At 48.7% G+C, this 14301-nt stretch overlaps 1 protein-coding gene across 1 annotated transcript in view; it reads right to left on the minus strand.

Annotated features, from left to right (window-relative positions):
- Window positions 1–4690, minus strand: part of ABCA4 (ATP binding cassette subfamily A member 4) — a 129402-nt gene extending 124712 nt beyond the window's left edge. The window contains exon 1 of the mRNA XM_036255448.1: window positions 4327–4690. Coding sequence (XP_036111341.1) covers window positions 4327–4404 — 78 coding nt within the window. The 5' untranslated portion in view covers window positions 4405–4690. The remainder of the gene's footprint in view (window positions 1–4326) is intronic.
- Window positions 4691–14301: the final 9611 nt, after the last annotated feature.

Consider the following 14301-nt stretch of genomic DNA (forward strand, 5'->3'; position numbering starts at 1 on the left):
CTGGGATCCCTGGCCCTCACGCACTCCCCTTGGTGGCCCTAGGTCTGCGGCAGACCTCTGACTACATGCTGGAATCACGTGGGGAGCTCAGCCCGTGCCCCAGCTCCATGACACAGCACCTCCCATCCTGGGACCTCGGTTTGGTTTTTCTGTTTTGATTTTTTACCGCTTCTCAAGGAATTCCAATGTGCAGCTGGGCTGAGCACCAGTGGTCTAGGTAGTGGTGGGTAATCCTTGAAAGACATTTGTGGGAAGGTCAGTGTTATTGCTTTGAGTCCATGAGCGTTCGTTCTGGAGGGACTGCATGTCACCCTGACTCCCTGCAAAAGGACCGGCAGTTCTGTCCCTGCCTGGCAGGTCCTCACGAAACCTCTTCTCCCTCCCCCAGAATCGTGCTCGGCACCCGTGCCCCCAGCGGCATCCTTGTCCTTGATGCTCTGCTGTACAGGGCATACCCTAGGGAGAAATTCCACAGCGTAATTAAAAACATGTTTTCAGAGCAGCTCTGGCTACCCCCACCCTTCCCTTTAAACATGTCTGTAGCTTTAATTAAGCCCAGCCAAACTCCGAAGGGGCTGGCGGAAATTTTTTCCCCTCAAACTGGTATTTCCTTGTTCTCTGTCTTTTTTATTCCTCCTCCCCCTCTCTTTCCCACTCAACCTACTTGGGGGAAGAGGGGTCCCCAGGAGAGGCAGAATCACGCTTGTTGTTTTAAATTTTGGCCAGTTCGATTTTTTTCCCCTCCTACTCTGTTTTCAATTTAGAAGTGGGTAGTGGATGCTTGAAATGAGCTGTGTGACTCTCCCTTCTGCACCCAGAGCCCAGGCTGGATTCTTAGCCTGGATGAATATGACAGGACCTGGGTAGCCTGGAGCAGCTGCCCAGCCTCCCTGCACCTGCCAGGTTCTCCTTGCCCACGGCTGGGCCTGGAACCACAGGCCATAGCTGTACCCAGTGCCCAGGTCAGGGGTCTTGAAAATGATAAGCCCCCTACTCTCATGAGTACTTAGGCCTCCCTCAAATATCCTACTGACAGGGAAGCTGGGATGGGGGTGCCATGAAGGGGCAGCTTAGACTGTGAGCTCTCAGGGGCAAGAGACAGACCGAATGATCTTTGTGAAGCCGTCCTGCCAGTGCTGGGCCCGTCGTGAACGTGCTGGCCGTGCACTTGTCCCGGACGGCGCGGAGATCTTGTCACTGAACATGCACGTCCTGGGGAAGACTTCTTTGAGAGTCTTCTCTCCCCTACTCCCACCCGCTTCTCCTCCGAGCTCCCGGAGCTCATCCTCCGCGCCCCCCGGGCTTCCCTCTGCTCCGCTGCTGCTCATGTGGTTTCGCTTGGTCACGCTGCCTGCCTCCAAGTTCCCTGAGCGCAGGGGCTGTGCCCAGCTCACCTGGCCGCCCGGGCTCTGCGGGGTGGTCGTCCAGCCCGGTTTTCCAGGCCCAGTGTTAGCTGACATTTGTCGTCCTGGTGCGATTGCAAGTGGGTCAACAGCGTCACTCTCACTTTCATAACTGCCTTGGTCTGTGGAAATGTGACGGGCACATTTCTCTGCCATCCTCAGGGCCAGCCTACTGGACGGGCGGATACGTGGGGACGGGGTGGGCCATGGCCAGGTCTGCCTGTCCCGGAGACCAGGTCCTGCCCCACCCGCCAGCCGCTCACCTTCTCGGAAGCTTCAGTGACCGTGGGGACAGCAATGGTGTCTCTCCAAGGACTCGGGGGAGGATTCAATGAGGTGACAGGCCCAGGCACTTAGTAATACTTGATCAATGTTAACAGAGGAAGGAAAAAAGGGAGGGAGGAACATCTGAAGATTTTTATCTTATGCCCTTAGGGATTGGGAGAGGAGGAATTGGGAAATTTGGTATCTGCTTTTGCTGTTGCTCATAATAGTAAACACCCAAAACCATGGGAGTTTGAGAAATTAAAAACCTGGGAGTTGCTATGAGCTGATGTGTTGTACCTTTAAAAAAATTTTTTTTTAGAGTCACCATTTTGTGGAGGCAGAAGCTTCCAGAAGAACCAAAGCCTGGGGAAGGAGCCACAGACCCTCCCTCAGAGGTCCGGAGGGCTGTGGAGGGTGCCTCCACCTTTACCTAGATGTCGGTGAATTCCTGGAATGTGTGAGCAGTGGGGAAGTGGGCTGGAGGCGTCTCAGACAAGAGATTTCAATTTCTAGGGCATCAGGATGCCATCAAAGGAATGTCAGCCCAGACGCGGTGCATCCTGGGAGATTCCTTCCACCAAGGCCCTCAGCCTGGATGGCCCCACCGCACCCAGGAGGAGTGGAGAAGGCCGAGTCCCCGAAGAGGGGACACCCGCCGACACCTGGGGAAGGGAAACCTCTGAGCCAAACCCTGTCTATGAAAGCAGGGCAATGTCTCCATGGCAACGTGCTGGCCACAGGCATGAATCACTGCGCGCCAGCGGCCAGTCCTCGGGCACATTTTTTGATGGCCTCAAAGAGCACATCGAGAGTAAAATTGAGCGAAAATCTTCATGTCTTATTGAAAAGAGAGGAGGGAAAACAGTTGCATCGTGGCTTTTCCTTGGCACGCCACAGGCTCATGCAGGCAGGGACTGTGGACTGTGCCTACCTTGCTTGCCGCTGTGTACCCAGCCCCTGGCACCGTGCCTGACGACTGCTGAGTGTTTGCTGATGGACGGAACGAAGGAATAGATGAGTGGATTCAATAGTGAGTCTTGTTTAAGCGTTGTCTGTATTCGTTCTAGAAGGGAAACTCCTACATGCAAGGAATTGAGTCTCTGACTACTGTTAGCCCTTGACTCCTGGGAGCAACAAATAACTAACCAATTTGAAAAGTCACACCCGCTGTGACAAAGTAAAGCGTCCTGAGGACAGTGGCATTTCCCACAGATGAGCAGGCTCCCTCCCCCTTCCCACGTCCTGACTAAGCCACCCAGCGAAGGACCTCTGTGCACATGGGTGGGCTGTGTCTCTTGCTCCCCTTTGTGCTGGTTATTAAACTATTGTCCCTCAGTCCAAACCCAGCAGCCGGCCAGGGCTCCCTGCTCACGGGTGTGGACTGAGACCAGGCACAGAGAGCCCAGCAGCTGCCTCACTGCGCCCCCTTTCTCACAGGTCTGAGTCAGCTCCCCCACCCTCTTCTCTGTGTTTTCAAGTCTTAATTCCACTTTTTCCCCTGGTTCTCTTGGCTGTAGCCATGTCCTGCCATTGACACCTCGGTTACCAGCCTTGTACATAGCAAACACCTTTTGATAGTAAATTTACTCTCTGACTGGGACACTCTTCAGATGTTCCACGGTTGGCCCCCTTTCTTCTTTCACATTCCTTCCAACACCCAGAAAACCCCTGTCCTGCTGCATAAATCCATCTTGAATTGCGGCTGAGAACAAATCCATTCTCTTCCCCTCCACAGCACATTCCCCTCCCTGTCCTCCTCCCGGTCTGGCTGCCGTCTCTCTAAGCTCAGGCCTGCCCACTCCTCGCCCCTCCCACCTTCCTCTTTCAGCTCCTTCCGTCATTTTGTAGTCATCTGGCATCGGCATGACTCTGCAAGCCTGTAGTGAAGTGCATCTTTCCTTAGAGCTATATATGCAAAACGTACTTCGGGTTTTCCCCACTGGACTAGGAGTGAGTGCAAGGTGGGGTCTGTGTCCCGTGCTCCCAGCCCCTGGCCCAGCCCAGCCCAGGGTCTGCACACAGGAAGGCTCAGGGAATGTCTGTGATGGTGATGGTTGTATCCCACTGGACCTACGACACCATCAGTTGTAAGATGTGCTGCTATTCTCTGCATACTACAGAAGAAACCAATGTGCCTGGTTTAACTGTCACTTAACTGTGAGCTGAATCCCAATTTCAGAAATGGGAAAAACCAGCGTGCCTCGTTGAATCAATGAAACACAGAATTTCTGGGCTGGGAAGCTCTGAGAGAGCGTTGTTTTCTATTGAGCCTGCTCTTCAGGACTTAGGTTCTTCCACTGCACAGCATGGGTGCCCCAGGTGTGTGGGCTGGCCTGGCACGTTTGAAAACCAGGAGACAGGGCATGGGTGGGATGGGTAGGCAATAGATTCATCGGCAGGGAGGGCAAAAGAAGACTCGAATGTGACCATGTTGGGCTGTGGGTGGAAAATGTCCATCTCAAGACAGAGAAGCACGTCTTCCTGTGAAGGACAGTTGTCAGAGAGGCTCACAGAGCAGCCAGACGGTTGACCATGCGTCAGCGCTAAGTGGCAACCAGCCTATCACAGCTTGTCCTCCCGCCCCCATCCCACCCCCCTCTCTCCACCTGTTTACTGGCTCCACGCTCGCTCGGAGAGCACGGACTGCACCTGTTACCTTTTGCCTTTTGCGCAGGGTCCAGTTCTTCCAGAGCAGAAGCTGGATCTGTCTCGCGAAGCCCATGTTGGTGACCATGGAAGACCAGACCACGCGGAGCCTCCGTCCGTGGCGAGACTCTTGGGAAGCAAGGGACCTGAATGCGGCCCGAGCACCTCCGGCTCAGGCTGCTGTGTCCTCCTCTGGGTGATTAGAGGCTGGTTTTCCCCGGCAGAGCATAATCCCTTTTAATGACGCGTAAGCCCTTTGTCGAGGAAAGCAAGCGGACTCTCCGCCGGCTCCTTTGGAGGAAGACAAGGAGAAACGTAAAGACACAGCGGCTGAGCGCTAAGCCAGCTGAGTTGGGGGCGTTTCATGGGAAACCAAGACCCTTAGGCTCCTGCCTCCATCAGAAGAGCGCTGGGCGTCTCTGACCTTGAAATGTAGGACAAATCTCTGCATTAATACAGAATGGGCTTTGGCCTTCACAGTAGCCCCCGCCCCCCCCGAGCCAGCGTCCAGGGTTCAATGGCCCCTGTGAGCCCCTTCAACCCACTTGCCAGATTTGAGGTGACTCCCCCTTTTTCTGCAGTGACTTTAGGCCAGCTATTGGGGGGTATCTCTGAGCTTAGTGGGTGGTAAATGGTTTTTCATCTCTTGTGCTAAAACTGATTGACAAGCCGTGGCTACCTGGAGCTGTGCTGGAAAAGTCGCTGGCACCGTCTGGGCTCAGGGGACAGAGCCCACGCCTGCCCAGCCACGCGTGACACAGGCCGGGCTTGAGAAAACGCAGTGGCTGAGCCAGCGACATCCATCCATCTCGCGGTGGGGGGTTGCCGGATGGGCGCGTCCCCTGGAGTTGGATCTCTGATCCCGAAGGACATCACACATGGAAGACACACCGGCACTTCACCACTGGGAACTTTCAGCCTCTACCCCCTCGACTCAGAAGTGGCTCTTCTTGTAAGGCCCTTGAGACCCACACAGGTGGAGAGAGAGCCATGGAGTGGGAATAGACGTGGTCTCCACGGGGTTCGCGATCTGGTTGTAGACACGAGGCATGAACTGGGATACATGAAGGGGTATGTGATGGGTACGAGGGCACACAGGCTGTGCATGGCGGGGCTGTCGAGAGGAGGAGGACGGTTTCCACTTAGAAAATTGAAACAGCTTTTGCATGTGTTATGTCATTTTATCCTCACCACAAATTTGTGAGGCAAAAATCACTCCATTTGATGGAGGAGGAGCCTGAAGCCTGTGGGATTAAATACTTTGCTCAGGGTCACACATGACAATGCTGGGTTCCAGTCATTTAAATCCTATATAGTCCGGCCAGTGTGACTCAGTGGATTGAGTGTTGTTGCAAGGACTGAGAGGTCCCAGTTTGATTCCCAGGCAGGGCACATGCCTGGGTTGCAGACTCAATCCCCAGTAGGAGGTGCGCGGGAAGCAGTGGATCCCCGGTAGGGGGTGCGGGGGAAGCAGTGGATCCCCGGTAGGGGGTGCGCGGGAAGCAGTGGATCCCCACCCAGTAGGGGGTGCGTGGGAAGCAGTGGATCCCCGGTAGGGGGTGTGCAGGAAGCAGTGGATGAATGTTTCTCTCTCACAAGGATGTTTCTCTCTCTTTCCCTTCCTCTCTCTCTAAAAAAAATCAATAAAAACATATTTAAAAAAAATAAATCCTCTACAAAGACAGCGAAGCAAGAATAGCTTATCCTGCCCAGAGAAGCCACAAGAAGTGAAGCAAGGCAGGCACGGAGGGTGTGGATGGAGTGCTGGAAAAAGAGACTAGATTGGAGAAACAGACACCAGACGCAAGAACTGATGATTATCAAGGACTTGATCGAGATTTCCCAAGCACCTGTGAAGTGACCTCCGAGTGGCCCACGGGTGCAGTGCTCTCGAACACAGAAGCAAGCCCTGTGCAGAATCATTCAGATCTCCTTTCTTTTTAATCCTTACCCGAGGATACTTTTCCATTTACCTTCAGACAGAGTGGGGGGTGGGGAAGAAGGGAGAGAGAGACAGAGAGAGACATCGATGTGAAAAAGACATGTCGACTGGTTGCCTCCCGCAGAACCCTGACTGGGACGAACTGCAATGGAGGGACGTGCCCATGACCGGAATCGAACCCGCGACTCATTGGTCCACGGGCCGATGCTCTAACTGCTGAATCAAACTGGCCAGGGCCATTCAGATTTCTTTACATGCTGAAGAGTCTGGGTTTTATTAAACAAGAAGCTATGGAAGATTTTAATCCAGGGGCTGTGGAGAGTCGCAAGTTCACACTGGCAGCAACGTGGGATGGACGGGGCAGAGAGCCTGAGCAAAGGCAGTCGCGGGGCAGGATGGAGTGACAGAAGGGAAGCGATGCAGTGGCTTATTGGCCGTGGGTGATAGAGAAGAGGAGGAAGTCGGCTAGAACGACTGGGGTTTAGGGCTTGCTCAGCTGGATAGTGAGATGTGGAGCTTGTAACTGAGGAGAGGAGGAAGGAGGAGAGAAGATGGGCTTGCATTCAACATGCCAACTTTGAGGTTCCTATGACGACAGCTGAGTGGAGATATGCAGCGGGCAGTTCTGGGATGGAGACAGATTTGGGATGGTCACATAGATTAAGCCCTGGGAGGGACTGGGCAGATTGTCCAGGGAGGATGAACTTGAAGATTATGTGGGGTCGCTGTGGGGGAGCTACAGCTGGTGAAGGAATATGCCTCCCTGCAAATTTCCACAGGGAAAAAAGTTATAGTCAGAAGATATCAGCTATGTAAACTATGTTCTGTCACAGTTTTAAAAATAATCCACTTTTCATTGAGTTACAAAAGAAAACCAAACTAGGAACACTTCCTTATAATTCAGTTATAATGACACTTCAATAACATTATTCCCATCTAACTGATGTTCTTCCCTGAACAAATGTTCATTGATGTTGACACTCTTTTATTGTGGTAAAATACCCATAACATAAAATGTACCATTTTAACCATGTTTAAGTGTAGAGTCCAGTATTGTTAGGTACATTCACTCATGTGGTTGTCCAACCATCACCACTATTCATCACCAGAATTTCATCTTGCAGAACTGACACTGTCCACCGGTGACACTCAGTCCCCATTCCCTCCTCCCTCTGCCCCTGGCAGCCACGTTCTGCTTTCTGTCTCTATGAATCAAACCACTCTAGATACCCACATAAATAAAATTGGGTATTTGTTCTTTGGTGTCTAGCTAATTTCATTTAGCATAATCTTCAAGGTTCATCCATGTTGTAGCAAATGTCGGAATTGTTTTCCTTTTCAAGGCCCAATGATAGTTCACTGTATGTATATACCGCATTTTGTGGATCCATTCACTGGTCCAAAGTCATCTGAGCTGTTTCCACCTTTTCGATATTGTCATTAATGTTGCTATGCCCATGGGCGCACACATACCTGTTCAAGTCTCTGCTTTTGTTTTTATGGAATTGTTGGATCAAATGGTAATTCTATGTGTAATTTTTTTAGGAATTACCATACTGTTTTTCATAACAGCAATAAAATTTTGTATTTCTATCTGCAGTAACACTGGTTCGAATTTATCCACATTCTCATCAACACCTGTTATTTTCTGGTTTTTGTTGTTTTAGAATAGGCATCTTAATGGGTATAAGTGGCATCTCATTGTGATTCTGATTTGCTTTTTCCTAATGGTTGGTGATGTTGAGGACACTCTTTAAATCTTATAGCTCTAAGTGTAAATTTTTTCTTCTAGGTAACTACAGTTCTTTAAAAATTATGTCAAAATAAAAGCCTGTGTTCACAGTTATTTCAAATATTTCTGAGAATATGCCATTAGTCAAGAATGGTGCTGATAACTGCATATTTTATTCTCGTGGTTATCACCAGCAACACCAATTCAGTGGTTTTCAACCAGTGTGCTGCAAGAATTTTTAAAACATGTAATACTGGCCCAGCCACTGTGGCTCAGTGACTGAGCGTCAACCCATGCACCAAGAGGTCGCCAGTTTGATTCCCGGTCAGGGCACATGCCCAGGTTGTGGGCCGGATCCCCAGTGCGGGGCATGCAGGAGGCGGCCAATCCATGTTCTCTCCCATTGATGTTTCCATCTCTCTCTCCCTCTCCCATCCTCTCTCTCTAAAATTAATAAAGGGGAAAACAATTTTTAAACATGTAATACCAGACTACTTAGTCGGGGCACTGGCCTCTTTTCCCTTAGATTATTAAACAAAACAATGACAACAGTCAACACAATAATAGCTGTCATATCAACCCATATTTACCTTCACAAGTACAGAGAACTGGAGACAAGTAGTGATGTTTTTAAGATTTTGTCATTCATATTTCTGAGGTTGAAATGCAGTGTTATCAAGGAGGAGACATGCTGTTACCTGCACTGGTTATTCTGCCAACAAAAATTCAGCAGCGGAAAAAACATATAGGTAAGAAAATTCTATTTGGCAAAAAGCTCTGACAAGTGTGTTTGTTAAATGAGTTAGAATAACTGTCATTTTGGAGTGTAGATAAACTTGATAATGAAACTAATACTATTAGGTAGCCATTGGTTCTCTTGGAACAAGCTGAAGGAAACAGAACATCCCCCAAACACATCACTAAACTTATATTTCTTTGAACACATGATGACAGGCAAGGTAGGAAGCATTATGAATCTATGTAATAAATATAAAGACCGTTTTTGAGATGTAGTAACTGAGATAAAGGAAAAATATCTTGATTTCCAAATTTGAGTTTATTCCTACAAATTCAAACCTAAATAATTGGGCGATTAAAATATAAGACTCCTGCCCTGGCCGGTTTGGCTCAGCGGTTAGAGCGTCGGCCTGCGGTCCTGAGAGACCTGGGTTTGGTTCCCGCTAAGGGCATGTATCTCGGTTGCAGTTTGTCCCCGGCCCTGGTCGGTTGTGTGGGTGGCAGCCACTCGATGTGTTTCTTTCACGTTGATGTTTCTCTCTCTCTCTCTCTCTCCCTCCCACTCTACCTGAACAAAAAATGGAAAAATGTCCTCGGGTGAGGATAAAAAAATAAAATAAAAAATAAGACTCCTTCAATTATCATGAGTACGTAAATATTTCTTCTGCTTATTCAATGATATTTGACAAGGTAATAGTGCAATAAACAAGTAAACATTAGTGTGTGAAAGTTACTCATTGGAAAAAAAAAAACCCAAGGCTGGGTAGAAGCTGCTGGCGGGTCACCTGCCAGGCTCACAAAGATTCGTTCTTCTCTGAGGGTGACCCCAGTGCCAAGGTGCTGTTGGTCCCCGCACCCTGGCCATAGCTGATTGGTCATAAACGTAAACTTGGCAGGGCCAATCAGAGCCTGTCCACAGAATTCTTGACTGTGGACCTGGGAGAAGGATGAATGTATCATCACAGAAGTTCAGCAGCGATGAGAGGCCATGCTGAGTCACTAGATTCAGTCTGTACTCGGTACAAAGGTACCAGGCGAAGAGTGGAATTTGGGCTGAACTCTGAACTCTCACTTGCTGTTCTGACCAAACCTTGGGCTCTGGCATGGGGCTGCCTTTAAGGAAATGAAGTGCCTTTTTCTTTCCACAAAAGTGCCTTCTGCTCACCAAACCCTGCAGCTGTGAACCGCCTCTACCCAGAGGAGAGCCTTGTCTAATTTGCACAAAAGTGCCATGCACACTAGCTGAGCCTGAGGCTGTGCACCCCCGTGGGGAGAAATCTGATCTGCAGTAAGAGGGAATGAAGGGAATGCACAGAGAGGGGCCGAGGCCGACGGCAGAAGTCCCAGCTGCAGCTGTGCCCTGGTTCCAGCTGTCCTTGGGACACAGCTGCTCCCCTGATTTTCTTTCAGGCAATTTAGCTGTAAGACACCCCAATCCTTCCAATGAAATCTTCTTTTGCCTAACTTAGCTCAAGTTTGGCTTCTATTAATTGCAACCCAAAGACTCCTGACTAATGTGAGTTATATTAATCAAAGAGAGGATATGACCTGGACCAACTGACATAAGGGGGTGGGGAGCTTACTTACAGCCGATTGGAATGTATCTGAATAAAGTTCCATGATTGCAATATTAACACAGCAGAAAACTCAGGAGTAAAGCTTAAAGAACTAAACTGTTGTACATCTTCAGAAAGTAAAAGGACTCCAAAATTTCAATATTGTCAATTTCTGTATCTATTAGCAAAAGGTTGACATTTTTAAGAACATGCTAAGCAGTATAAAGGAATAACATGTAAGATAAGGTGTTAACAGGTTTTAGACACAGCAGTCTCTGTATATATTCACTGGGAGTGAAATGCTTCATAATTTATCAAAACATTAAACATTATATCAACTGACTCTTCAAATACTTTGGTGGCCGATGAATCAAGTGAGATATTTATATTTGTCTCTTGTTTTGAGTCAACTTTTTGTTTAAAATTTATTATTCACTAAGTGTTACGAGGATTCTTTCTAAAGAGCCTCAAAGTAAAACTGAAAACACATTCCTTTGTTTTTCAAAGCAGAAGCAATACCACATAGTTTATCATCAGAGAGAAATGATGAATATTGCAAAACTATTTGGCACAGAGTAGAAGAAATTTCTCCAGAAAAATGATCTCTAAAAGTCCCATATTTAAAAAATATCTTTGGGTAATGTATGTTTTTCTACCTCCTCAGAACAACATAAAATTAATATCCGTTACAATAGATCACTATGTTACTAGGTTAAATTTACATTTTTTTTCTGAGAATGACTGTACCAAAATAAAAATAATTTCTGGGTTAAGTAAAACAATATCCAAATGTTTTTTAAAAGTCTTTACCAACTTGATTCGACTGTAATCCCAGAACTTCATTTCCCCCTAAAATAGCTACAGCTCAGTTTCACCTTTTCATCAGCCTTGGTTCTGACCCGGCATGGTGTCACCAGTGTCTGTGGCTTGGAGCTATTGCATATTGCTTTGACTCGACTGGTCCCTGCAGCACACTGCCATGCCCATCCTCCACCTCACCTTGACAGGAATGTGTACACAGTGTCATAAAAGAGGTCCACGCCCCATCACTCATTAGGTAGAAACCAATGACCAAACTAATAGAACTTAAGCATTCAGTGGTTGTATGGAATCATTAACCCATACACTGAGAAGTAAGCTACATTTTACCAATTTAACCTCTCCTACGAGAATCTTGCTGGCACACATTTCATCTTTCCTACAAGAATTTCAGATTTCAGGTTGCTATTATTATTGGGTCAACGTGCAGCTATTGAATTTTAGCTTATGAAAATAGGACTATTTGAAAAAACGCTCACCTGAAACATTTCCACGAGCTTCATTCTTGCTCAGTGAGAAGAGACACTGCCCTCATGTCTAAGCGATCTTTGCCCATCTACCTCCCAAACATTCCAGATTCGCCCTGGGGGACAGGGTAGAGGGAGAGATCTCGGGTGGAAATCCTGGGAGCTCATCGCTTAGAAAGCAGGCACATGAGTCCAGCTGGTGTGGCTCAGTGGTTGAGCATCGACCCATGCACCAAGAGGTTGCCGGTCCGATTCCCGGTCAGGACACATGCCCAGGTTGTGGGTCCGATCCCCAGTGGGGACATGCAGGAGGCGGCCATTTGATGTTCTCTCTCATCAATGTTTCTATCTCTCTCCCTCTCCCTTCCACTCTCTAAAATCAATAAAGGAATAACAACAAAAAGCAGGCACACGAGTGTTTCATCACACACACCTTCTAGTAGCAAAACCTGGAAACTCACTAAATGTTCATCACAGATCAATGGATACGTGAACTGTGGTGTATTCCCTCAGTCAAAGCTCGGACAGCAATACGAATGAACAAACTCTACTTACAAAAATACGCCTAATTCACCAACCACAGTACTGAGCAAAAGAAGCCCAACACAAAACGTTAGTAGTCCACATTTCCCTGAAGTTCAAGCACGGCCAACACTCACTTGTTATGTTCAGGCAGGATGGTGGTTACTCTTTCGGGGGTCCGTGGAGGTTGGAAGGGGGTGTTTCCGAGACTGCTGCAAACAGTCTGCCTTTTGGTCTGGGTACTAGTTACTTGGCTGTGTTCAGTTTGTGGAAAGCATCAGCCTGTGAACATATGATTTTTACACTTTGTACTCATGTTATCCTCTTTTTAAAGCAGGCGAAGAACAAGAACACAGTGAAAGAGCCTGGTCAGGATGAGTAGAGATGATGGGAAGTCTGCCTAGAGGGCGCCCGGAGGTCACGGAAAGGGGGTGTTTCAGGAGAGGAATCGGCCCCCTGCACCAGGTGGCTTGAAAGGCAAGTGAGACAAAGACGGAGAGCGGTCCACTGGACTTGATGACTGACCTCTGAGAGAAGAGGGGTTTCTTTGTTTTGTTTTTATTTTAGAGAGAGGAAGGGAGAGGGGAGAAATACAGATTTGCTGTTCCACTCATTCATGCATTCATTGGTTGATTCTCGCATGTGCCCTGACTGGAGATCGAACCCGCAACCTTGGTGTATCGGGATGATGCTCCAACCAACTGAGCCACGGCCAGGGCTCTGAGCGAACAGTTTTAATGGGAGGCAGAAGCCAGACAGCAGAGGGTTGAGGGAGCCAGGAAGAGCACGGCTACTCTTCTAAGTAGCTTGACTGTGCCGGGAGGGGGAGTGACCAAGACAGTAGCCAGAGGGACTGGGGGTGGAGCAGGTCGCCATCTCCCTGAAGAAGCCAGAGATTCAACCAGGTTAACATGTGGGAAAGAGCCAGTGGAAAGAAAGATACTGCGGTTGCTGAGGAATGATCGATGGGGTCCGAAGGAAGGGGAGGAGGTGGAATTAGCCTTGGGCGGGGAAGGGGCACTTTGCATCCCACAGGCTGGGGAGACGGAGGCCAGGCAGGGGTGGGTGCAGGTTCATTCAGGAAGAGAGGCCGGGGTGGAGGGCGCTCACCCTAGCGGCACCTATCCTAGAAAAATGAGATTGAGTGAGGTAACGTGAATTATAAATTGGTAACCAACACAAATGTATAGTCTCACTGCCTTTGCTCTTCTTCGATCCTGTGTTGAGCAGAGTACATGTGTAGGAGGTCATCTAAAATGGAAGAATAATTTATAGACAGTGTATAGAGACTGTAGGGGCCAAATTGTTCCTACACAATCCCCCTGCCGCCACCACACACACATGCACACACTCACTATTATATTCATCTGATTAGTTGGCAAATTATAGACTGTTGTTATTTGGTTCAGAGTGGCAGTTTAAACCAACAATCAGCACCGACAAATGTGTTCTGGGCTTCTTTCCCCGGTTACACTTATTTCTGCTCTGGGAGAACTGGACCCTTCAGAAGTTTGCTGTCCCTGGGAAGGCGCGGCTCTGGTTTCTGGGTCTCGTCCTCCACCTTGACCTACACTGCAGCCCCCAGGCCCCTCTGGGCTGCCCCAGTCATGACCCTGGAGCTGACCCAACGTCTTCTATTCTTCAGGCTGCATGGAGCATCTACTGGTACATCTACTTCATCAGAGTTGGGATCAATTTGGGGAAATTATTCACATGGAAATTAAAAATCTAGACACGTATTCATGTATCTTTGGGAACTGTTTGTGGACTTTGAGAGGGGAGGGGGAGTCTACGCCTGAGTATGAAGGACTGTGCTCTCGCCGAGTAAAACTAAATCAAACTGTTATCGAAAGCGAGGAGGCAGGTTGTCATTCCAAACACATTTACACATGCACTCCCAGAGTTGCTTAGAGTTTTGCTGACCTGACATTCAGAAAACCCACCAGAGCCCGGGGATTTCACATTTTCTAGGTACTAAGTGCAAAAGACTTGGCCAGATAACAGGCTTCGGGGTGCCGAGGAGTGTTTCCCAGCAGACGATCGGTCTGAGCTGTGGTCACATGGGCCGCAGCGGGGGCTCTGGGCTGCTGGCTGACAGAGCTGGTAACACCCGAGAAACCCCACTCCCCAGCCAGACCTTCCGTCTGCAAGACTCAGGCTTTCCAAAGGGCTCCGGCCAGAGTCACGCAACCAAGCGACAAACTTGAAA

The sequence above is a fragment of the Molossus molossus genome, unplaced genomic scaffold (assembly GCF_014108415.1).
Source record: "Molossus molossus isolate mMolMol1 unplaced genomic scaffold, mMolMol1.p scaffold_m16_p_12, whole genome shotgun sequence".
NCBI lineage: Eukaryota > Metazoa > Chordata > Mammalia > Chiroptera > Molossidae > Molossus > Molossus molossus.